Genomic DNA, 26,416 nt, shown 5'->3' with positions numbered 1-26,416 from the left:
TGATAAATATCCTTCTATCAACCCTGATTCGCTGAACATATCATGCCTCCTCGAAGGCTAAGGTAATTAAAAGCTAGAGTTCCTTTTAAAAACTACATCTCAAGCAATCCTCTTGGAAACTATCAGTCTAGTTTTCAGCTCCACTCCAGCACAGAAACAGCTTTGCATAAGATTATCAAGTATGCACTTCACATCCTGGGAAATTATTCACAGCATGAACATCATGATGGGCATCAATGACACAGTGCTAAAATACTTTGCCTCCTTCTTACGGAACAGTCATCCAGTGGCAACTAAACAATCCACATCTGGCCTGCACCTATGCCATGTGAGCTATACTAAGACTCCATCTTCTCTACCACACTCTGCAATATCAAAATCATGTCCCTGTATGACTTAACATAAGTGTCCAAATGAACCAATATTCTCCAATGCCCAGTTGCATCTTCAAACAGTAATTGAACAACAATTTCCCCTATGCTTGTTATGCCTTAAAACAATAAAAACAATCATTTTCAATGCAATAGGTCTCACATTTGTTAAAGTTAGAGCTGTTAACGTTAAAAATGACAATCATTTTTGCTTTGCAATCGAACTCGCATTTGTTGGAGCTATTGTCATTAATACATTTCTCCCTAGCCATGTTGCAGGGTGCAGTGCCATATGGGGCCAAAAGAAGTCCAATGGGACCTCTTTTGGCCACATATAGTACTGCACCCTGAAAAGTTGAAGTTATTGGCATTATACATGACAGTACCACAAGTACACTCAAATAGCTATGCCCATATATTCAATTAGGAGTTTTGAAATGTGACTAAAGAATTATATTGTGGATTCGGTTGTACTATGTGTGGAGCTGATGTAGGGAAATTTATGTGCTAGTGTGTAAAGTAACCACTGGCAGACTTGCTCAGGACCAAGCGTGTGTCCTGCCTAAAGCCCTTTAAAAAAATAGTGCTCTGAGGCTGTAAATAAAACCTAGGTAGCAACAGCACATGTAACAGGGGGTCTTCTCATGGGAAGTTACAAGAAGAGACAAGGCGGTACACTAAAGAGGAACTACTAAGCCTATTGACCAATGAATAGCCACTACTTACAAAAGACTGGGATAAGAGCCAATAAAAAAGATGGGCGGAAGGTGCCCATATCCTGAATACAGTATGTCTCTAAGAGAAAGCGCAAGTGCTGCCTAGGCGAGACCTAAAAAGTAGATGACAGGTCACTGTCTAAAACTGAACCTACAGATAACTAACTTTCAAATTATAGCCTTTAGAAGGAATCATCCACCACTATGGCCTTTACCCTCAAAATCCCTTGTCAATGTGCTTGGATGCAAAGTTCCTATAGACCAATATAGATAGAAAGTAGACAAAGGACCCACTAAACTCTGCCTGTTCCAAGAAACATAAAACATTACTTTGCTGAAAAAAAGGTTTGTACTTATTTGGACAGACACTTGTGAAGTCATGACTGGAAAACTGAATCACTCAGCTCACCAGTCTCCAAAATTCTCAACTAAAGTTATTGAAAGCTGTTCATCACAGGGGCGAGATGTCTACCAGAAACCTATGTCAAAGTATTTCTAATTTCCAACACTGGTTAGAAGTTGAAGTCTGATGCATTTTAAAAACAGTCTCTATAGCACACAAGGCTGCTCAAATCAACACCAAAAATCCCTTTCTTCAAAAATTGGCAATATATTTACCAGCCTGTATTAGCATGAGCTTTCAACTGCGAAACATGCTGCCTACTGATCTACACCAACCCTCATCATCTTCTGAAAAGAAATCAGAACTTTTTTCTCCACTGGTTTCCTAACCAACAAATATTAAGATTATTATTCATAGGGGTTCGCCACTGGCACTCTAGTACTGGGTACATGTGTTGTTGATTTACCTGTATACATCTACATATTTTGCTGACGTACAATACCCTTACAGCCTCCTTGGACAAAATGGCCTCTAAAATTACAAACTGGCTTAAAATTATCAACACCTCAAATTCAACTAAGAGAATCTGCAGAGTGTCTAAAAATAAGCCACATCACCCCACTGCTAAATATCCTAAACAAGGTTCTAAACATGGGTGATAAACACATACAAATACCTCCCCACAAGGTTCGGCTAATTTCTCTGCCGATCCCACATACACCTCGTAAACTGGATTTTCTTTTTTCGCTCATGTTGTATTACCAATTGACCTGCAGAGGCTCCCTATAACTGTATGATATGAGGTTTTATTACAAGACATTGGGGTCCATGACCTAACAAAGGACCAGGCCTGTAGCCTGCTGGTTGGTGAAGTCACAGCGCTCTTTGGTGGTATCATAGAACAACTGATATCTTAGCCTATAGAAGCGGTAACATTTTAACACAGTACACAACATTTTGCTACTGGAAAAAAAATGCAATATCTTATATTATTAGATATGTTGTTTTTAAATTTTGATCCCCCTATAGTATACTAAACATTCTTAACACAATGAAAGTTCATAAAGAAAACATGATTCCAGATTATGGGTAAACCTGGTTATACTTACTTGTGTCCTAAATGCTTGAGAAAATATCCCAGTACCTTCAGAGCTTGCACTCGGATGCTTTCACTTTTAGATGCCAGAAGCTTATAAATCACCCTAGAAAGAAAATAAATTATGCAGTAGATTTCAACTGCTTTAATGGTCATTTAATTAATATATCAATACTCACTAAAGAGTTCTACAGCTGGAGGTGGATGAATAATTTATCCATGCCGGCGTCTCATGCAATGCAAGTCTAAGCAACAGCGAGGCATGAAGGCCTGCCCTTGCTGCTGGTGCAGGCCTGCTATCCATCATCAAATCTAGCCCATGGCAGAGGCCCAGCAAATAAAGCAACTCAGGCCTCTAACTTACCGCAAGAAGACTTGATATTATGGCAGGTCTCATGGCCGTGGACCGCTGCCTCCGTTTTTTAAATTATTTTTATGCAATGTGTAATGGCAAAGAACGCAGCCAGCCAGCTTTAAACATTTCTGCTCACAATTTTTTAATTCTTTCGTAGAAGTAGAAGTGGAAGAATTATGTTTCTTATCAGTCTGTTAACATCTATATTTGCTTTACGCCACGAAAAACGACTATTGTATTTTCTAATTATAGAGAGCATTTGGATTTTATCTTTCAAAAATATATTTTCCAACGTGTCAAAATAGGAGTTAAACTGAGAAAAAACTACAATATGTATATTGCTTAAATAACCAAAGTTCCCCCAAATAAAATGTATCTTTGGCATTCAAATGTGATGGGCTGGTTCTAATTGCATGAACAAACCTCAAATGTTGTTAAACATAACATTTTTAAATAATTGGCAAACTTTAAACATTTTTTAAAAGTCATAAATTACAAATTGCATGTTTACTTAATAAAAAAACTGAATAGATTTTGGAATTTTTTAAGTGAAAAAGGTCCCTGTACTACTCCTTTAAATATTTTAGTATCGAGTAGAATTTCTCGCTTAATCCAACATCTCAATACTTACTCCAGGGGATTGTCGTTATTACTAGTCTTGGCCCGCTAATCGCAAATTGATTAATTCAGAAAAGATTTTTATTATCCTTACTCAAATCTGTCAATCAGATTTAAAGATCAGAAGTTGTGCAGTATTTACTTCTCTATGGCTAAAAGACAGTTTTGGGGCCGTATTATACAAGTGCCCCAGGGGCGCAACATGCTTTTGCGCCCGCTTTGCGCATCCCGGGGCACTTTGGTGTTACAGAAGGGGCTGTAGACACTTGTGCAGCCCCTTCTGTAATACTGCTAGCACTGGCGAACATAAAGCGCCAGTGCTATATTAGAGCGCATTCCTTCCTTTGCATGGGGGCGTGCCGTATTACAGATGCGGGTGCAGAGGTAAAGACGCTCTCAGGAGGCGCACTGTCAGTGCACCCTCTGATGGCAGCCCTCTGGAGGGTGGAAAGGGGTACCAGTTGAACCCTTTAACACCCTCTTGCAGGTGGGTGCAGTCATTCACTGCAGCCACCGGCAAGGGGATCTCTAATCCCCCTTCAAAGTGAAGGTGGGTTGCCGCCTGCACTGTGAAAACACGGAGCAGCTTTAATGCAGCCGCTCCGTTTTTCACATGAATGTGCTGCCCTGGGGGCAGCGCGAGTTCGTGGCTGCCCTGGGGGCTGCACATTCATCATAATGCAGCGCATTTTCCTTCATTGCACCGGGCACACCTTTTAAAAGGTGACCGGGTGCAATGAAGGAAAATGCGCTGCATGTCTAATACCGCCCTTGATCCACAACTGACCTAAACTATGGTTATAAATAGTTCTAAGCTCAGCAGTTTTAAGATAGGACTAGGAGTCCCACAATGATAATGGTGTAACAAAAACTCTTGCACCAAACTGTTAAGGAAAAGACAATGGGAGTGAATTCTCAAAGATTTCGCTATGAGTCAGGTTGGCTTACATTTGTGGAAGTGCTGGCTTACTCTGTACTTCTGGCATCCAGGGGTAAGCCGGGAGTGCTCAAGAGTAAGTAATAGCAGAGTTGTTGTTAATCAGGCCCAACTCATATTAACTTTACCAGCAAGCTTTATGTTTGTGGTGGAGGAAACAGTTATGCATGATCAATGAAGATTTTTTTTCCAGGTAGATACAGATTTATCAAATGGTATTTTCTTATGCACGGTATTATGTTTGCAATAACGGTACACTTCACTATCTGGCATGAGAATATACTTTACCGTATTCCGTTCCTTTGATCGAAAGCTGGAATCATCGACGCAGGGTGCTCCGACATGAGCGCAACTAACAGTTGTAGCACATCATGAATGTTTTCATCCTGTGAAGCATTAAAAAACAGGTTTTGCTCTTAAGGCTCTTAAGACAATGAGAGACTGGTAACCACATAATGAAAAAAAACAGAAGTAGTCCAATGGAGCGCCACCATGGGAACAGTCCACTGGAGCGCCACCAATGGAACAGTCCAATGCCCTGCCACCATGGGAACCGTCTAATGCAGCACCACCATGGGATCACCCATCTAACATGCCCACAGTCTGATGATTCACACAACCGGTGTCTCATATGAAAGCAGATGGCCAATGAGTCAATCATCAAAACTGAGTACCCTACAAATAGAATATTGCATAGAATGCCCACTAAAAGGCTTACATTTAAACGAGAAACAATAATGCTACAATCGTCAGCTGCAGTTACAATAATGTTTGCAAATTGCTTATTTCATGAGCATATAATTATGCACCACATTTAGAGATTACAAATCTGGCATTTTGATATCCTACACCTGTGGGGTGCAGCAATAATGCACATCTAACACAATAATTGGCAAAGCCAATAGGTCTGACATTGGATGCTAGTTTTTTGATTTTGGGAATGTTTGATTAAGATGTGCTTGTTAAGATGTTTTGTCATTGTATTTTCAGAATGTTATTGTTCCGAAAGCTGCTGAGCCCTTGGCAATACATTTTTTTTTGGTTACAAGCAAAGATGTTTTACAATCTCAGAAAATACACACTGGCATAGCATTCTCTAGCATTCAAGGGAACTCCTTTGAGTGCGGATTTGTTCCTCGCATTAAAGGGCAGCATGTTGTCATTCCCTGTGAACTTAGCCGGTGGGTGAAGTGGGTTGACCTACAAGCTCTATACTGTAGTGGGTGGGAGAAAAATGTGAATGACACAACAGACCAATTGATTTAGAGTGCTGACTGTAAACCCATATTAGTAAGTTTATTACAGGTATCATTTTATAAAAAATCTATTGGTCTTGGCTAATCTCAGTCCTAAAAAGAAAACTTAGTAAAGAACCAGCATTACTATGAAAACCGTAAAGTGAAGCATCCCCCACAGTATCCTAAGTAAGACCTTACTCAGCACTGAGCTTTTGGTGCAGCTGTTCACAAGCTGGCAATTGTTTAAGCCCCTATTTTTGATTGTAGGGTCAGGGAGGATCCTCGGAGACTGGGACAGCCAGAGTTCATGGAACTACTGTAGCAGAAACCTTGTGCCAGGCCCTCTGTGAACTGAGGGGTCATCAGCTACAATTACAATTTACAATTTACAATTACAATTTACAATTACAATTTACAATTTACAATCAGCAGCCACAGGGCAATCACTAGAGGGCATTCTTGAACTGTGCTACAAACACTCGTTCCCTACGGTCTGTGCAGCTTAAGGCACTCCTAACTCCTATAGGAATATGTCACACGGGGCCGAGCGTACACTTTTCGATTTGATTTGTGTGCACCAGCAGTGGCTCCTGCCCATCCAACTTGGGGCAGTGCAGGGGTAAAAAAAATGCTTTAAAAAATACTTTAAACACTTCTGCACCCTCGCCATGCCACGCCTGGCTGCTCCTGGCACTACAACCCCCAGGAGCACAGGCTCCCAGACTCCCTAAGCAATCCCAGTGCTTCTCTCATGCAATTACTCTGAGCATGAGAGAAGCACTGGGAATGGGCAGAGTTTAACGCTCCAGCAGGGACTGGGAGCCTATGCCCCTGAGCACTGTTGATCTCTCCCAGGAACAGCCTGGAGATATCAAAGTATGCATGTCGGTTTGGCCAGCCGACATGTTTTAAAGTTTTTTATAGCGCGAACTAGACCTGAGAAATCAGGTATCAGAGCGCTTTACATGAGCACCAGTTTCATTACAGAAGAACACATTCATTTTTGTTAGGCATGGGGAGAGATTAAGAGATTTGCCCAGAATTACAGGATGTTTTAGTGTTGTTGCCGAGACTCGAACCCGGTTCCCCAGCTTCGAGGTCGACCGCTCTAGCCATAAGGCTCTCTCCTTCAGTGCCTAACACCACTCCTCCTCCTGCTACTATAGCCGAGACATGACCCCACCTCGCCCCAGACCCACAGACTGTAAGTGAAAAATAAAAGGACAATAAAATAGTTTTATTGCCATTTTTTTCTGTCTGCTGGCATTTTACCAGTGGGGCGACGCTCAGAGCCGCCCCAGGTGTGCACACCTCCTTTGTAACCGGCCCCCCTGCACATAATGATCTTTTTTGGGGTTGTGATGCTAATTTCGTTGGAGTGTCGGTTAAATTCTCCAAGCTTTTTACTTATTTAGAGTTTCATACCGTCAGAAAAGAAAACAACAGGGCACACGCACCTCGTGCATTGTTAGCAAGTAATTTAAAATGCTTTGAAGTTCATCTTCCTTGACTCCTCGATCCTACGAAATAAAATAAAAAAGTACAAATGGTTAGCTTTTCCTGAGAGCACAAGCATCCTCCTTGCATTTATATTTTTGCTACCAAATGATACACGCCTCTATGGCCAGGGGCAACCATCTTGTTTCAAAAAATAAAAACTGACCCTTGCACACCACGTTATGAACAACATATTTTTAAAAGAATGTGTTAGCATCTGTTCAAAGTGCAGACATTAACAATGAAACGCAAATGAAGCTTTGATTTAAGTTGACTAAATCTCGGGCCAGCTCATGAGCAATTGTACCAGTCCCAGAAAAGGATGCCCTCGTGTAGGGCCACTTTGCACACTGCCAGGGAATCCTACACCAGTGTTGAACCAGCATTTGGACTGAGTTGATTGGTACAAAATACACTTTTTTTCTTTTTTCACTTGATTCGTGTGTCATTTTTGTGGCGGTCATTGGTTAAAAATAAGCTTGCTCCCTGCACATTTCATGTCACTGGTGCAATTTAGGGATCTGGAAATAATCGTTTACGAAAAAAAAGGATCATGAAGTTAAATACAATATACACATGCATAGACTGACTATCAGAAAATAAGTCCAATGTGCACGAAAAACATTATTAAATGAAAATCTGCAAAGTGTTTTGTGAATCAAGTATAGCCACAGTGGCTGTGTGGTGAATGGATTTGCCTACAGGAATTAAATGGAAGTCAGCCTTACCTGCGCCAGCCTTTTTCTAGGCAGGTTGGAAACACTACTCATCTTTCTTACACATTTCACTCTTGGAGCTTTGGTCGCTCTTAAATAGGAACAAACAAGATGGCATCCATGCCAGATATAACTGCTTGCCGGTGACTTCACCATTGTAGTACTCGATCATTGTGCACCAGGCATTGCCTCTCTCCAGGTTGGTGACCATCGGGCCTTATAACTGGTTGCCATTATTGTGGAATTCGTTTGTAGTTATTTGGTTTGACGGACAGTGACAAGACAGAACATCTTCACACTTCTTTTATTCGCTGGTGAGAGGGGGCTGATAACTTTTACACCAACCAGATGATGTAGGCACACGATCATCCAATCACAAATCATTAGAAAGCGAAGAAGTGATCCGCCATGGTCTCTGCCAGTTTGTCACAGCCTTCTCCTTAACTTAACAAAGCTACACTAATTAACATGATTTCATGAAGAGTGGATTCTTGTTCCCCAAGAGGACATTATGATTTGCACATCTCAACTTTCCTCTAGATAGAAGGGTCAAAAGATGTGACAATGCTACACCTGATATTGTTACCTCAGAACAAGACTGCAGGCATAAGAGTGAGAGTTATATTCACGAAAACAGAAGTAGGGAACAGACTATGGTGCTTTGTGAGTACGAGCTGTCTCACTTAAGAGGAGGAAAGACAGGGCTCGGAGTGAGAACAAACTGCATATATTAGTGCAAAGGCTTGTCCTGCTTGTAAAGGCTCTGCATGAGACTTTGAAACAGAATACCAAGACGGCCAATCACAAACACCAACATGCTGTGCAACAATCACCCTTTTTAATGGTTACCTAGTCATCCCCTCCAAGTCTAACCAATTGTTCAAGAGCAGCCAAAAGGGGCGTTTTGATGAAAGAGGCAATCAATGTAAGGGCGATGGAAAACTGGTGCTGTGTTACCTCTAGGCCAGGCTGCCCTGGTCTGTTTTATTACACCCCCTGGACTCAGTGTGCCTGATACAGTCTGGAACAGTACACCCATACAGCGAACACATCTGTCCTCCCCAGTGCAAACGCGAACCTGCCAGCTTCTACCTTTGTTGGTGATTTGATTTGATTATTCGATTTATAGAGCGCAGCAAGGGTCTGGTGGGAGCAAGTCTGTGATAGACTGAGGTGGGACCGCGATTTTAAGAGGGGGCTGAGATCCCCACCTACAAATGCTGTGTGTGACTGCACCTGCTTGCAGGGGGTGCCCTCGAGTCCCTGGGTCTACGCCATCCCCCTACCACCAAGTGCATAATCACCAGCATTTAATCTGAGCCGGTGGTTGAAGGTGGGGCCCACCAGCACTCTTTTTTTGGGCACCCGGACTTATTTTTAATTATCAATTTTTTGACTGAGAACAAGAGAGAGAGAAAAGCAGTAAAGAGGGACTGAAGGGGAAAGACATGAGTGATAAAGGGAGAAAACTGGGATCAAGCGGGACTTATGAGAGTGAGATATAGGGACAGTTATTGTACATTAGTGGGTGAAAGAGGCATGAGGTGAAATAAAGACTAGATACACTTGGTATTCGGGAGCCCTAACAATCAGCAGCAGCACCTGCAGGATTCTTAGAAAAATCTGGGCCCGACATTTATTCTTTTACAAATTAAAAGCACGTGTATATCACAGAAGAGACTGCACATGTGTTTGCAGCCCAATGAGTAACACCAAAGTACCGCAGGGTGGAAAAAGCTTGCCTTAACCCCTATTGCGGCCCCAGGGTACTCTTGTAATACTCCCTTGGAGGGTCAACAAATCTAGACTGGGCAGCAGGTCATATAATTGAAAATGATTGGGCATGACCGCATAATTATCAGTATAATTTATTAGTGCAAGCTCTTCCATGTTCTTAACATTACACCTAGTCCTGGAGAGTGGAAATCCACCCTGTCTTATGGTGTGTGGCACAGAGGGCTGGCTAGAGTGCTGAGATGTTGCCATGCTGCAGAAACTGAGCACTTTTAACACTGCTTTCTAATTAGTGCAGAGCATGGAGGATGTATATCAATGTATAAAAACTTCCATCAGCTCAGAGAGATGGTCCTGTTTCCTGCAGTTGGAAAGTGTCAAGACTATTTCATACAGTAGCATGTCCGCACACTTCTGAGCTGCCAATGTACACTGCTGCATATTTAAATGTATAGGTACTGATTATGTGCATTCAAATGTATAAGAATTGGTCATATCAGCCTTACCTTCAGGATAAGTTGCTTTAGAAACAGCAGCATGAATGCCCGTAGAGAGATGATTTCTTTCTGTGACGGTCTTGGGCCATCTGAAAGTTTTAAGAAATGTTACATGTCAAGATTTTCAGTCACAACAATCACTGAGAACATTAATAGATATTCACAGCTTTTGAACTACAAATCTACTCAGGAGGGCACTGCGTAACTTCAGATGTTGAGCTATATAGCAATGACTCAAAATGTAGCGCCTCTGCTGAAGACGGGAAATTGAATGGGAGGGTGTTTTAAATGCAATTCTAGCACCATGAGTGCTGCAAAGGGCGTGATCATGGTACAAAGAGAAACAAAACGACAACGTACAATTTTAGAGGCATTGCATTGATGTGATCAGTAGCATTGGCAGTTAGCGAAACACGGGGCGGTATGTCTTTGTCCACATTCTTAAGGTGGCGAATCAAAGAGGCCTTATCCCAGAGTTCATTCAAGTTTTGGAAGTAAAGGAGGTTGCTTGCCCATCATGCAACGGAGAAGGTTGTAGAAGAGGCGCGTTTTCAAGTCTATATTTCATTTTTTAGTTTAGAACAATAGTAACTGATTGCTATATTAAGTATAAATTGAGATGGGACAACATTGGAGCAAAACCACATTTTACCATCTCTCTTGTTCCTAGAAATATGTATCGAGACAGACAGTTTTCCAAATACATCATATTATGTAAAGATGTCACACCAGGGGAAAAAATGATTATGAAACTGAAGATAGTTGTTACAGGTTGCCTAGTTGACCCTGTGTGAGGCTTAATTGTGTCTTTCACACATGAAAAGTGGGGCGAAATTAGTTTCTAAAAACAGTTCTTTCCAGATTTTACTATGGTCCTAAATGCTATGCCGTAGGATCCTGACTATAATCATTACAAAAACTGCCTTCTCCAGTCTTTAAAACACGACCAGCTTAAATATTGTTGATTTGCACTACTTGTTGCCCTTCGTGTGATGGTCATTGCACTTTGAGACCGTATGGTGGACTTTATGGAATACAAACCGAATAGACCACCATAAACCACGCTTTAGGCACAGTCTAAGTCAAAATGTTGATGATCTAAAGAGCATGGGACCTCAGCCATTGAAATATTAAGTTTGTGATCTTTCCAGATCATGGGCAGAAGGCCCATTAGCCACACAAAGTGGGTGAAGCTCCCAGCCATACCGCATGGTCCAAAGGGTTCCAACACAGACCAAAATCTGCCTAGGTTTGTGCAAATGTGCCGCCAGTACAGTTAAGCAATGTGCCTCACTTGTGTAGATATGTCAGACTAATCTCAATACATGTGCTACAGCTGGGCTGTAGATTTGCCAAGGCTTGCGCAAATCACATGTATGGACTAAATGTCAGTTATGCCTCTTACGTGCTTAGATCACTGCCCTATTATTCCCACAATCTATGACTACTCGAACACCGCAATGAACCATAAGCAAACTCCCTGCAAACAATGGTTTGGGCATGGAAAAAATAATTGATCCCTAGTTTTAAGACAGCTGTTAAAACTAGAGAACAGTTCAAACTCTTTTCTAGAGCTGGGTATGTAGTGCAGTTTATAGATTCCATTGAAGCCATGACATCATGATTAGACGCTAAATAATGTGAAACAATGAAAGATGCAACAGCCATCAGTACACAAGCAGAAAGATCAAAAACTGCACTCACAAGAGCTGAATTGGAGTAGAACATCTCAGTTGAATCCAAAAATACCTGTACACATCAGTCACAAAGTTTTCCCCATGTTGTGCAAAACGTGTGACTATACAAAAAGACACCACTTTCTTAAATTGTTATTCAAAACAGACATCCATCTGGCCTCAGGATATTGTGTGCCAGTGGCAGTGAGTCACACCCAATCACCAACTAACTCAATGGCTGATTTACGTCTTCAACAACGTTTGTTTAATTAAAAAGAAGATTCAGTCCAATAACAACCACTAATCTGAGTCTCCAGCCTCCCTGCCATATGGACATCAACCCTAACCTCTCATATTCCTCAACCTACTTAGTGAGTAGACGGTAACCATGCTGATTAAACGCAATAAGCCATCAGGATAACCACATGATATTTGCCTAGGAAAAGTTTTTAAATTAAATTCTGAGGCTACTGTATCTAGCGTTTGCCCCATTGCAAATGGCCGTCTGGTGACCGGAACCACATGGGTGAATTTAAAGCACCCCTGTGGAAGAAACCCTCACTGGACCCTAAGAATCACAGAAGCTTCAGACCCATTTTTATAGCATTACACCGCAAACATATCGAAAGTATAGTCACAGTGCTAATTCTACTAGATATTCACAATTTAGTTTTTGCTCTGGACTTCCTCTAGAGCTTGGAATCTCAATCTGGGGAGCAATTCAATTTAAGGCAGACAGTGACAGTGTTGGGGCTATGATCATTCTGGGTCTATCCTTGGCCTTCAAAACTAGGCCTCGTCTTACAATGGTGAGTTCTTACTGATTGATTTTGTAGTTTTCTTTTATAGTACGTTAACTCTGTAGAGTTTTAACATGGCGTAAATAAAGAAAGAAAACAAACTGCAGTGTGGGACAATGAAACTTTGCTGACAGGGTTCTGCATTTACAATATTTACTTTCACAACTGGGAAGGATTCATAGCTAGATGCTTGCATCAAAGTTGGGTTTGCAAAGATGAACTTGTCAGGTGTGCTGATTATTGGTTTAAGGGCAACACTGTCATTGTGAGAAAGTATTTTTTTTAACCACCACTGGAAGAAAGATGAAATGTTGTTCTAACAATCGATTTAACTTTTCTTTTTTTTACAGATTCTAAATTCCCTGTAAATGAATTCAGCCCTGTAAAGTACAGGAAACAGTTCACAGATATACCTCTTTTCTGTTAAATACAATATTTGAAACTACTGGCAAGCATTCAGTAAGATGGCTTACCCATGCAGATAACTAATTAACACACATACACACGCATTAAAAAAAGAATACTACAGCATTGGTAAGGGAGGGACCAGGAGCATCAAGCAAGGAAGTGAGCAGACTGGCAGCAATTTGCAGCTGATGAGCACCTAAATAAGCAACCACCAGCTGCAAAAAATATATATGGGAAAAAGCAATAACAACGCGGATTTTACCATGCAATACCATTACATCGCATGCGTTACAACGAATGCAATGTAACAACGCATAGCCATTACTGTGCATACCATTACATCGCATGCGCTTTCACAACGCATGCGATGTAATGGCTATCCACGTCGTTGTGAGGAAACTGAGGCTGTTTCCCCACAACGACATAAGCAGGCAGGAATACGGTGCGGGTTCGGGATGCCTGGCGGTGGGGGGTGGGAGGGGCTGAGAATGTTGCAGACATTAATGGAGGACACAGAGCCATTGCACAGGGATGACACAGCTTGGCCTCTGCGGAGCTCTGAGGGATGACTGCAATTTGTGTCTCTGCAGCAACTGACGTCATCCTCCCCCCTCCACCACACTAACGCAGGAGAGAGTAACCAAGAGGAGAATGAGGTAAGGGGGATTGCCCATGGGGTGGGGGGTTACTTTTGATGTAGTGTTGTAATCTTTGTGTAGTGTAGTGTTTTAGGGTAGTGTCGGGGGGGTCGTGCATGGTAGTCTTTCAGTGTAGGGTCCTGACTGGGGGAAGGGACGGAGTCGTGCTGGGGGTAGTGTTTTAGGGTTTAGGGGAGTGTTGTAGGGTAGTGATTTAGGGTTTAGGGTAGGGTTGTAGTGTTTGTGTAGTGTAGTCATTTAGGGTAGTGTTTTAGCGTGTGTAGTGTATTGTTTTAGGCTTTAGGGTAGTGTTGTACTGTTTGTATAGTGTAGTGTTTTAGGGTAGTGTTGTAGTGTTTGTGTAGTGTAGTGATTTAGGGTTTTGTTGTACTGTTTGAGTAGCGTAGTGTTTTAGGGATTTAGGGTAGCGTTGTAGTGTTTGTGTAGTGCAGCGTTTAGGGTAGTGTTGTAGTGTTTGTGTAGTGTTTTAGGGTAGTGTTGTAGTGTGTGTAGTGTAGTGTTTTAGGGTTTAGGGTAGTGTTTGTGTAGAGTAGTGTTTTAGGGTAGTGTTGTAGTGTTTGTAGCGTAGTGTTTTAGGGTTTAGGGTAGTGTTGTAGTGTTTGTATAGTGGTTTAGGGTTTAGGGTAGTGTTGTAGTGTTTGTGTAGTGTAGTCTTTTAGGGTGGTGTTGTAGTGTTTGTGTAGTGTAGTGTAGTGTTTTAGGGTGTAAGGTAGTGTTGTAGTGTTTGTGTAGTGTAGTGTTCTAGGGTAGAGTCGGGGTGGTCATGCAGGGTAGTGTTTCAGTGTAGGGACAGTGTAGGAACCGGGGTAGGGTTGTGCTGGGGTAGTGTTTTAGGGTAGTGTTGTAGTGTTTGTGTAGTGTAGTGTTTTAGGGTAGTGTTGTAGTGTTTGTGTAGTGTAGTGTTTTTGGGTACTGTTGGGGGGTCGTGCAGGGTAGTTTAGTGTTATTGTAGGGACAGGACTGGGGGTCAGGGGAGGGTAGTGCAGTGGTAGGGTATAGTCACTTGCTGTCATGGTTCTTCGATTCCCCCCCAACCCTCCCTTTCCCTGCTTGCCTGTTGTCCGCGTTGTCTGTGTGCTTGTACGACTCTCGTATGGGTGCAGGGATCCTCACTTCCGGTCTCGGCTGTTAGCAGTGCAGTCGCCGGCCGGAAGCGCAACCGCGTCACTAGAGCTTCCGGGGAAGGTCGCTTATCAGGCGCGACTCCCCGGAGCTCGGCGCTTCGTGTACTTTCCTACGGCGCGTTCCTCTGCTGAACGCTGTGTTTTCGTACCCGGACCCAGACCGCGCAAGGAGCGCTTCCAACTCCGTGTGGTAGCGCAGGAGCGCAACCGCATTCATTTCTCTGACCGCGCTTGATGCGCTTATCGTGAATACCATCGTAGCGCAAGGAGCGCTAGACTGTTGACCAGTACAGCGCCTGGAGCGCTAGACTATTGACCAGTACAGCGCCAGGAGCGCTAGACTTATGTCCAGTGGCAAAGTTTGGAACCTTTGGCAGTTGCCTTGTTTACAGCGCAGGAGCGCTTGGATTTTTCATTTGTTTATAGCGCAGGTGCGCTTGGTATTTCCTTTGTGGTAGCGCAAGGAGCGCTTGGCACCTACCTTACTTGCAGCGCAGGAGCGCTTGATTTTCGTTGTATCCGCTTCCTGGAGAGCTAGTGGATACCTTCCTGTCTTTATCCTTGATGGCAGCAGGGCGGCTGTAGGCTATGAGGAGTTAAGCTGTGTCCCATATGAGTGTTGTGTTTGTGTTGCATGCTAGAGAACGGTGGTTGATTACTGTCCACTTGTCACCCCATTCAGCTGGTGCCCTGGGACTACCCATGAGAGGGACCTCCGTCCCCACCTGCAGACCCAGCATTCCTGCCCAGACCTTTTGGCTGCCATCCTCACTCGCACCCCATTCCTGGTTTTGTTACCCCATCAGAGCAGGGTGGTGTGTGTGGGGTTGGCAGTTCGTGTCGTCTCTGCGAGGACCCACCACAAGAAACAGGTACTTGTGGGGGGATCCGGACACTTACCTTGCAAAGTTTAACCACAAGTATAGCTTTACCACGCATGCCTTTCCGTTGTAATGGCATGCGTGGTAAAAGCATGGTCGTGGTAAAATTTTGAGATGTAATGGCATGTCATTGACATGGCGTAGTAATACCTGCATTGTAATGGCACGCGTGGTATTGGTATGCGATGTAAGGACATATATTTTATATATATATATATATATATATATATATATATATTTAGCAGGGTATGAGTGAGATGATCAGTGTGTGGCAGGACAAAGAGAGAAACAAAACCAAAAAAAAGTTCCCTCTCTTCAGCGGTCAAATGATTTTCCAATCATAACTTTTGTAAAGAAGCTAGGCTCAACGACGCAGAACAAGCACATGAATGGGAAGGAAAGCGGTGAAATAAGGTATAGGCATATGAAAAAGAAAGACATCCAATCAAAAGCAAGGGGTTGACCAAAGGCCCACAATGTATATTGTTTTTGTAGACATTAGATCTTAGAAAACCGACAGTTGGAGGTGAGACATGGTAAGATTCTTTTAAGTGTGTTTCCTTGTTTACTGGCTGTGGTAAATTCAAAAGAGGACACACACAGCTCTACAACAAGGAAATAAAAAAAATGGATTCCAATACAGATTTCTGCATACGCAGTGGCGGTTCACACAGGTAACACTGTGGGGCGGTGCGGTGGGCAGGGCGGGGTGGAGGGTAGTGGAGTGTGACATACGGCTGAAAAGTGGAGAGTAAGAAAATAAATAAATAAAAGCACTTACTTTGCACTCATAGCATCAGTCGGTGATGCTACGAGCACAAAGTAAGTGCTTTTATTTATTTATTTATTTCCTTACTCTCCACTTTGCCGTCGTATGTCTAATTCGACTACCTTCCACCCAGCTCCACCCCTGCCGGCCCACAGCGTTACCTGTGTGAGCCGCCACTGTGCATACGCCAAATGTAACTCAGTAAAATCATATGCAAACCAAAAGAAAGCAATAAATGTGGAGACTAAAGACAGTGCTTTAAGTGGGATGAAAAAACTGGGGAGGTGGGTCTCTCAAAAAGGCATGGCTTAAAAACACATACGTTAAAAACATGTGCTTAGCATAGTGTGCCTCTGACTTGTATTTTGTTGCTTCTCGCATTGCGGCCAGACATATAATCCTACAAGTAACATTACACCTACAACAACCCAGGACTTTTGGCTTTGTTAATGGTTGTTAGGTGCAAATGTTAAATATGCACCAACTACGGCTTCGTCGTATGCATCATTGAAATTGATTCTGTTCTGACGTGATGAGACTATAAAAGAGCTATTCATCAAAGGCAGTGAAGAGTGGTACCTCTGCAGAGTAAAGATTTATTTTTTTACCCGGATGGTGAGGGCAAAAACGGAGAACCCAACAGGGACCCGTCTCAGCACCTACTTTTTAGAACAGCCGGTGCTGGGCACCAGCAGGACCCGGTCCACTTAAAGGACTGCCTATAGACCAATATCCCTTGAGCAGTTTTTGATGGTATTGCAAAATGTGACTACTAGATTATACAACAACTGAAGCTACAGGTTTAACAAAAATTATTAATTCCAAGGGATTCCACGCCATGGCATTTCTTTCTACTTATTAAAGATACATCTAGCACTGGTCTATCATCAGGATATGACTGACAGACATCGAAAAAAACTGACTTCAAAGAGGAGGGTAATCAGTTCGTTTCAACAAAGATAAGGGAGAATTCTGTGAAATAGGAAAGTGTTTAAATGCCAAAATTGATTTCCTATTGAAACAGTCCTACATTATACATGAATAGTATTTGCCTTCAACACTTTCCTTGAAAGCTTGTTGACAATTTATGGTTTCTCTATGATATAAAATATTTACGGCAGTCAATATTAGGAATAGGAAACTTAATACGAATTATTCCTTTTTTTGTTTTTTACTTTGAACTTTTGTTTCTAAAATACTCTCTTGAATGCGGAAATGCAAGCTGGCGCTTTCAGAATGTTGCCTGGAAGACGCATACCAGAAACCCACGAATTAGTCATCTGTGCCATTAAAAATACCTAAATTCACAGCAGGAATGACTAACATTATTTATTATCTTTGCAGGTGATTTTTTCCTAAACAAAGGTTCTCAGGCCTGCAAAGTAAACTAAAATTCTGAGGGTTCTTTATTCTTAACTCTCTCCCTGGCAGGGATAAATATTTCAGAGGAACGCAAAACCAACAACACACACCGCAGGACCATTCAGAGGCTGAACGACACAGACGTTGTTTTTATTGTCCCGTGAATATAATCAACCCAATTCGGCTGACTCACCTCGTAAATTTTTTATAAAAACAATTACCTGCTGCATGATTCCTAAATAAGACAGCTAAGGGTGAAAGGTCGACAGGGCTTATAAGTGTTTCATTTGTTATCTTGTGAGGCAGGAATATGGTGTAATGAAAATAAGGATATACAGTACTTTTGCGTTTCTAACAGAAGAAAGTGGAGGCAGGAGTAATGCTGTTTGCAGGCTCAAGTTCTCTTTGCTTTTTGACTTTTGACCATCCCTACTCCTTCTGTAATGCGAAGGTAAATTGTGTAACACCATATAATGGGCTTCCCATTCAAGCATAACACTTTCCGGGTTATGGACAAGATTTGGAATGTTTGGGAGGGTGGCTGCATTGGGTAATAAGGTTTTGATGCATTTACTCAAACTCACATGCTTCCTAGATCAGAAACAGCAGCACCCATGATAGAATCTTTCACACAGAAGTGCTTGGTGCCAGTTCTCGAGCTGGCAAAGGCTGGTTAAAACTGGCATAAATTTAGGCTAGTCCTAATAGCAGATTCAGCGTAATTGGTGCAAAAATCTTAGGCATGATTTGTCGGTAAATTGGTAGGTGGTATAACAAGCAGGGCTGGCATTATTAGACTGCCCCAAAGGCATCGCTGGCAAAATGGGTTGGTGGGAGCACTCAAGCATTGCCACACTGTGCTGTGAACATGGCACCGAAATGTTGCTTCATCTAAGGTGGTCAAGGCTCTTACGGCAACGGAGTATACTAATACCAGCTCAAAGAGAGCTCTCAGGCTTGGAAATCAGGCTACAGTCTTCTGGACAGTTGCATATGCCAGAGCAAACTCCAGAATGAGCTACTTACATAATCAATTCTGGGTCTCATGATTGTCATAGCACTCATGTCTTTGGGTTGAAACGATGAGACAGCTATCACATATTCAACAAAAACAATGCTATTCTTTGTCAAGGATAAACTGAAGATTATTTACGTTCACTACAGTTGAGTGTCTACCGCAAAAGCATGCTAGATAAAGTATAAAAATGGGTCTTGCAATTCAGTCTTGCATAGACACATCTGAAGCTAGTTATTTTCTGAAACAATCACCAGTTATTACTATTATTATTACTGTTGACTGATATACTGGAGCAAGGCTTGTCACAAGGGTCTGTGCTTGGCCTCCCTCTTCAAGGTGCCACGGTAGTGCGAAAGAACTGTCTGAAAGCCACACTGCTAGTTAACAAGAATTAATTGTGAACATTATGCCTGTTGCATGGATTTTGCTGTGAATCAGGGATAAAAATGTCAGTCACCTAAAAAAAAAATACAACAAGAAAAATGAACAAGGCAAGTAAATCCAGAGGACCCTGAGCACTGACAACAATGGACGTATGAGACCGCCAGAAAGAGACTACCAGGCAATACTTCCAGAGTGCTGGCTGTGCTGAGTGCGGAGAAGCTGAGAAGGAGTATTGGATTTGGGATCGGCCATACTGCTTTATATATCATTCTTACATGTAGAACATGGAAGAAACCTTGAACTGGGTTACCTTTAACATGGGTGGTCAACAGGGGCGTAACACAGGCCCCCGCAGCCCACGCGGTGCACAGGGGCGTAACACAGGCCCCCGCAGCCCACGCGGTGCGGGGGGGCCCCTAGCTCCAAGGGGCCTCCTCGGCACTGAACTCTGGCCGGGAGAGCTCATGATTGAATCCGGAGAGGGCCCCCCTAAGTACCGAGCAGGGAGGCCCCCTCACTTTTCGTTACGCCACTGGTGGTCAGCACTTGCTAAGTCAAAGCATCAAAAACTTGGATAACCCAATAGGTCCCCACAGTTCCACAGATACCGGGGAACAGGTAAGGAGAGCATCCCTGCTGCGTGCGCAGCACTCCAATCCCTGTGAGTGACAGGCAAGACTGAATGTTATATTTGTGCACATAACGGTCTGAAAAATGTGCTGCATTACTGCCTTCAATCTACTTGACAGGAACCAGAGTGACGGGAAACTTCTTTGGTTTCAACACTGATTGAACTAAATTGTTGAAGATGATATGCATGACAATCTGCCCATCACTGACATAAAAAAACATCTGCACACAAAGCAGTGACTCAGCATGGACACTGGGTGCATATACAAATTAACCAACGGACCCCCCAGTACCCTATTCTCAATATTCTCCAATGTTGTAGCCAGAGGCCCAAGACTGGTTCTCTCACTTCTAGGGTCAAATATGTACACCCTAGGCTTTAGTTTTAGTAAGTGCTCTGAACCCTTCAGTAGGCGGTGAGCAGCGCGTTATAAATCCCCTAAAGATAAACATAAGATGAAGGACATATGCAACACCAGTCAGGTTAACTGGTAACTTGGATTACCTGCCAGACATTCATCATGTGATACAATGGAATGTCTGGATTTTGAGTGTTCTCTGAGAGGCATTTCGCCTAGAGAGACCAGGGCTGAGTAACAAACAACACCCACTCCGTGTGGGCATGGCTTATCTCCCCCTTTTCTATCTTCTAACAATACTGCACGTCATCCTATTCTAGCTATCCACCTACATCATAACAGATGGTGGCGAGGTAAACTAATTTAAAGACCAGACGAAAAACAGGCAAGGAAACAGATAAGAAGAATCCATCTTCTGAAAGAAGTAAAGAAGAAAACTAAACTGTGCTGGCAAGAAATATTGTGGACCAACCGGTGTAGAGCCAGCAGGCAGCCACAGAGAGAAGTAGCATGTTACAGTGACTGAAGAATCGTGAGAAGAATTAAAAACGCGTGTATCATCAGCTGCTGCCATCAGTGTTTACACTGGTGGAGCCTTAGGACAAGTGCTGGAACACTGGTGGAGGTTTAACCTCTTCAGCGCGGTGTGAATTTTCGCGCTGTGCTGAAGGTTCTATTGAGCGGGCGGGGCCATGACGGAGTGGTTCCGTCATTAGCACAGCCCAACTGGCGCTCATGACGAACCACTCTGTCATGAGCACCGAAGGGGTTAACGGGAATGCTGGCGATGGGAGCTTTGAGAGCAGCACTTTTAAATGCTGGGCCATGTAGGAAGAACTCCCAAAGGTGTCCGAGGCCTCATAGGTATACACAATAGGCAGCAAGTAAAACTATTTCAGTGAGCGAACATCATCCAAGCCAATGCCACTTAAATAAGGTTGACCTTGGCAGGTACTCTTGGAGGGGCAAGGTATGGTTGTTTGTGACCACTTTTGGGCTGTCACACTTAACATGAGCATCATTTTTGGTACTGGTCAAATGGCCATTTAAAATCATGAGTTGTCTTTTGAAGCTATGCAAGAGCAAGTAATCTCCTGAAAATTCAGTGAGGTGGTCAGTGGCGGCAGGCCGGACTGGCCGTAGCGGGCACCGGGCAATCCCCTGGTGCTCCGCACGGGTGGGGCCGGTTTTGGGCCCCTGGGGGCCATTTTTGTTACAGGGCCGTTTTTGCAGCATAGCTGCAAAATCGTCCCTGTAACAAACACGGCAGAAAACCGGCCCTGGCAAAGAGCTCGGCGGCACCCCCAACCCCCTGCGGGGGAGAGGGGATGCCGACCACTTTGCCAAGGCCGGTTTTGGTTCCCAGTCCGACCCTGAGAGGCGGCCCCTCCGCTAAGGCGGAGGAGCGTCGCCCCACTGCTCTCTGAGCCTTGCAAAGAAAAATTTAAATGATAACAACAAACCGTTATTATCTGTTTATTTTTTTGTATGCAGCCAGGTTGGGGCAGGGCTGGGCTCACGTCAGAGGGAGGAGGAGTGATTGGGGCATCATAAGTGCACAAGACGGTTTCGGCCGGCTGTCTTGGGCCAGCCAAACCGTCATGCGCACTTAGCATGTTCTCCACCCGGCTGTATTGCACAGCCTGGGTGGAGAACATGCACAGGCTCCCACTCCCGGTCTAAGCCCCGAACCAGGCTACTCAGACCAATCATGATGCTGCTGTCATGCTGGTGACAGCAGCATCGGGATTAGTTTTGGGACGCCTGGTTTATTGGGAACCTAGGTGCTACCTGGAGCCAGGAAAACAGGGAGGATGGAGGAGAGGCGACGTCTGGCAACCGGCGACCAGCGGGTAAGTCTTTTTTTTCCTTCCCCCAACACCCACTGCCCCCTCCCCCGCCCCAGCTACCGTTCCCTTGCAGTCACCACTGGAGGTGGTGCATGCTGGACAGGCTGATTAGGCTGTGGATGTTGGCACACAAAGCCTTCTGTTTTTTATGCTAATGTGTGGCACCACATGTAGGTACCTATAAGGGACAAGGAAGCACCAGATGCTGCCTTTCTTGCAGGCTCAGGTGTAAAGTCAAACACTGCATCTGAGCTATAGAGTCCCCTGGCGGCGCCCGAACATCCCTTACGTGGAACTACCTTACACGTCACATTCCCAAGACATTTGTATGTGCAGCTTGAAACAGTGCAAACGTGACCCACTTTCCAGTTTGCCCTCCACGAGCCACCGAGCAGCTGAGTAGCGGCATGGCAGGCAATGACCATTCTCTAAATGAGTGCCGGGAGTGCCTTCATTTTAGGAAAGTAGGCCAGCATCCACAGCAGCGATCTGATTACATTTACGTTGGGATTTGAAAATGGTGCCCATCTATTTTCTTTGCAAACTAAATGTTAATGATGTATAAAAGAGACATGTTTCAGTGCTTAAAATGCGAAAGCTCAGAGTAATGTTTGTTTGGAGAATGTTGAGAATAATCGCAGAACTAAAAGTGGAAAAGCATTACCATGCAACAGTTTGTCACCTTAACCGTTCAGGTTCTTGCAAGGGATCAGAGATGTGTAGAGTTTTAGAAAGTCTATCTAACTTTCTTTAGATTTGAATGGAGTTTTACAGATTTAGGATCTTGAATTGCTGTACACAAATTCTAGGTTCTCAGGGATCAGGTCGGAAGCTGTGGGTTTCATGCGTTTGAGTGTCACAACATTTTTTTTTAACTTGAGTGTGTTATGTTTTTCATCTATGGATAAAAGTCTTGTCATAGTATGGATTCGATGACAAAAGAGAATTTTGAGACAGTGTGCTCTTTACACGAGCACACCGATTTTGAAGTATGCACAAGTCGTACATAGAATTTGATCATAAGCAAATGGCCTTTTGAAGCACTGTTTGCACATCTGAGGGGTTTGAAGTGCATAGCCGCACTACTGGCATTAGAAGTGCATTCGAGGCATTTTGAATTTGCAGCTTGAAAATTGCAGTTGGTGTCGGTTAGTACTTCTGGCACATTTTCAACAGTGGTGAAGCAGTTTTAGGGCTCGCCTGCTGATGCGCTTCTGCGCATCGCTGGCGAAGCTCTATTACGGCTTATCCAGTGTTTAACCACCACTGGCGATTCCACTGGCGATTCCTTCAAGTGCATGTGCTTTTTAGGTCATTGCGCAAGCGCAAGCCCTAAAAAGCGCGTGCACAATGCCACCAGCCGCCTACCTGCCTGCCTCGCATTACCAGATCAAAGGCAGCCCAGCCCCCCTCCCACAAGCTTCTCAGCGTGTGCTCTGCCTCAGGCCGGCATTTCTCCTCCCCTCGGGCAAACAGATAGCCGCAATAACACCCTCCCTGCTCAGCTTTTTTCTCAATTTCTCCCCGTCTACACTTCCCATTAGGAGCCCTTCCTCCCCCCAGATAATCTATCTCCATAAGAGATAAGCAGCTCTTCCACCATCTCAAACCCGTATCTTAGTAGTTCACGATATACAGCTCGGGTGTAGCTACATCTGAAGGGATTTAACACGAATACAAAGTGTGAACTGATCACCTGGGACGCTGCACGTCACATTCGATGTACTGAAGGCGACCAGTACTGCTATAAACAATTCCGTTTTCGACGTTGAAAGGATGAAATGCGAAGTCAGCCTGTCTGCATTGGGACTTCTGACATGGTATGCTTACGAGTGCTTGCAGTGAGGTCACAACAGTGGTTAAAAAAACTCACTCTGAAGCGTTGACATTTGGATCACTAATAAGCAGATGTTGCTTTTACGGTTTATTTTCGGCTTGCAATTTTACCATGGATGCTTGCTGTGCCCCTCAATTGGAAAACATTGAGCATTTTCTATCTAGATTTGAGTCTTTACATGAATCGGCTATTGTTTGTAATACATTTAATGGGAGCATGGGCAGGGAGGAGTGTGTTTTCAGTTTTACCAGTTTCGGACTGCTCTCTCGAATTTTCTTTTCTTGGTATTGTTTGCAGACCGGCGAAGCTGGCAGTGGAAATAGCGCATTATTCACTCAAACATGTCCTATGCATGGTGTAGAAATGTTCCCGCACTTTTAAATGTTAAGATAACTTATTCGTTTTTAAAACTCAACTACTTAGTTTGCCTAATTCATAGTTAGAAAGCGATACAATATTTGATGACTAGCGTTCGCATGTGAAAGTCATTTATTTTCCTTATGTCTGTTAGTTGGCTAGATTCAGGAATGCGCCCCCTTCGGCCCCCCTCCCCTTCTGCTGTGTCCATGAGCGGGGTATTAATTAACATTCTTATCATGGTTACGGCAGGCGGGATGGGCTGTCTTTCCTAGAAGTGGGCGGGGCTTGGAGCTGCAGACTATGCTGAGGTAGAGTGCATACAGAATAGCCATCCCGTGGCCGCTCAGGAAAGCATGAGCAGCATAGCCGTGCAGGGCCATGTTTGATGGTAACGGGTTGCATTTTTACAGTAAAGTTCCTCTCGGTGCTGCTGCCTTTGATCATAGTTATTTTCAAATATCTGGGTCCACAGAGGTGTTTTTAAGTTAGTCGGTGAATAATTAAAAAACATTGTTGGAGGTCTGCCAGGCAGCTTACCTCGTCTGGTTTTCATATTGAAACCTAGAGCAGGGCATTATACTACCGCTGGCAAAGTGCTATATCGGTTCAAAAGTAATATCTAGGGTATCAAAATCATGTCCCTATTGCTGAAAGGTAAATTGGGTGAGTTGAACAGAGTGCATAGTGTTGTTTCCATGTTCTCGGGGTCCAGAGCATTTGTTAGGATTGGACTAGACAATCATTCTAGTCTTATAAAAAATGCATGCACACATAGAAAGGCTTTGACTCGGACCTCCTCATCAATTGGCATGTGTCGTCAGTAACATTTTTGCTTTCGCACCAATATACCAAGGCAGTGGCGCAGCCCACCTCTGGGTACCGATGCACCCACCACACAGCTCCACCGAGGAACCCACCACACAGCTCCACCGATGCACCCACCACACAGCTCCACCGATGCACCCACCACACAGCTCCACCGATGCACCCACCACACAGCTCCACCGATGCACCCACCACACAGCTCCACCGAGGCACCCACCACACAGCTCCACAGATGCACCCACCACACAGCTCCACAGATGCACCCACCACACAGCTCCACAGATGCACCCACCACACAGCTCCACAGATGCACCCACCACACAGCTCCACAGAAGCACCCACCACACAGCTCCACCGATGCACCCACCACACAGCTCCGCCGAGGCACCCACCACACAGCTCCACAGATGCACCCACCACACAGCTCCACAGAAGCACCCACCACACAGCTCCACCGATGCACCCACCACACAGCTCCGCCGAGGCACCCACCACACAGCTCCGCCGAGGCACCCACCACACAGCTCCACAGATGCACCCACCACACAGCTCCACAGATGCACCCACCACACAGCTCCACAGATGCACCCACCACACAGCTCCACAGATGCACCCACCACACAGCTCCACAGAAGCACCCACCACACAGCTCCACCGATGCACCCACTACACATCTCCACCGATGCACCCACCACACAGCTCCGCCGAGGCACCCACCACACAGCTCCGCCGAGGCACCCACCACACAGCTCCACCGATGCACCCACCACACAGCTCCACCGATGCACCAACTAAGCTCCACCGATGCACCCACCACACAGCTCCACCAATGCACCCACCACACAGCTCCACCAATGCACCCACTAAGCTCCACCGATGCACCCACCACACAGCTCCACTGATGCACCCACCACACAGCTCCACCGATGCACCCACCACACAGCTCCACCTACACAGCTCCACCGATGCACCCACCACACAGCTCTACCGAGGCACCCACCACACAGCTCCACCGATGCACCCACCACACAGCTCCACCGATGCACCCACCACACAGCTCCACCGATGCACCCACCACACAGCTCCACCGATGCACCCACCACACAGCTCCACCGAGGCACCCACCACACAGCTCCACCGAGGCACCCACCACACAGCTCCACAGATGCACCCACCACACAGCTCCACAGATGCACCCACCACACAGCTCCACAGATGCACCCACCACACAGCTCCACAGATGCACCCACCACGCAGCTCCACAGATGCACCCACCACACAGCTCCACAGATGCACCCACCACACAGCTCCACAGATGCACCCACCACGCAGCTCCACAGATGCACCCACCACACA

General features: G+C 44.6%; 1 protein-coding gene across 7 annotated transcripts in view; it reads right to left on the bottom strand.

The window, feature by feature from the left end:
- NBEA (neurobeachin) overlaps positions 1-26,416 on the bottom strand; it is a 1,787,704-nt gene that overhangs the window by 1,167,368 nt on the left and 593,920 nt on the right. For all 7 annotated transcript variants that reach the window (XM_078657170.1, XM_078657173.1, XM_078657172.1 and 4 more), the window contains exons 14-17: positions 10,128-10,207; positions 7,132-7,194; positions 4,725-4,822; positions 2,540-2,632 (exon numbers count right to left, since the gene is read on the bottom strand). In XM_078657170.1, the coding sequence (XP_078513296.1) occupies positions 2,540-2,632; positions 4,725-4,822; positions 7,132-7,194; positions 10,128-10,207 (334 nt within the window). The remainder of the gene's footprint in view (positions 1-2,539; positions 2,633-4,724; positions 4,823-7,131; positions 7,195-10,127; positions 10,208-26,416) is intronic.

The sequence above is a fragment of the Lissotriton helveticus genome, chromosome 8 (assembly GCF_964261635.1).
Source record: "Lissotriton helveticus chromosome 8, aLisHel1.1, whole genome shotgun sequence".
NCBI lineage: Eukaryota > Metazoa > Chordata > Amphibia > Caudata > Salamandridae > Lissotriton > Lissotriton helveticus.
Note: the sequence above shows the minus strand (reverse complement) of the source record. Positions and strands in the feature narration are given on the sequence as shown.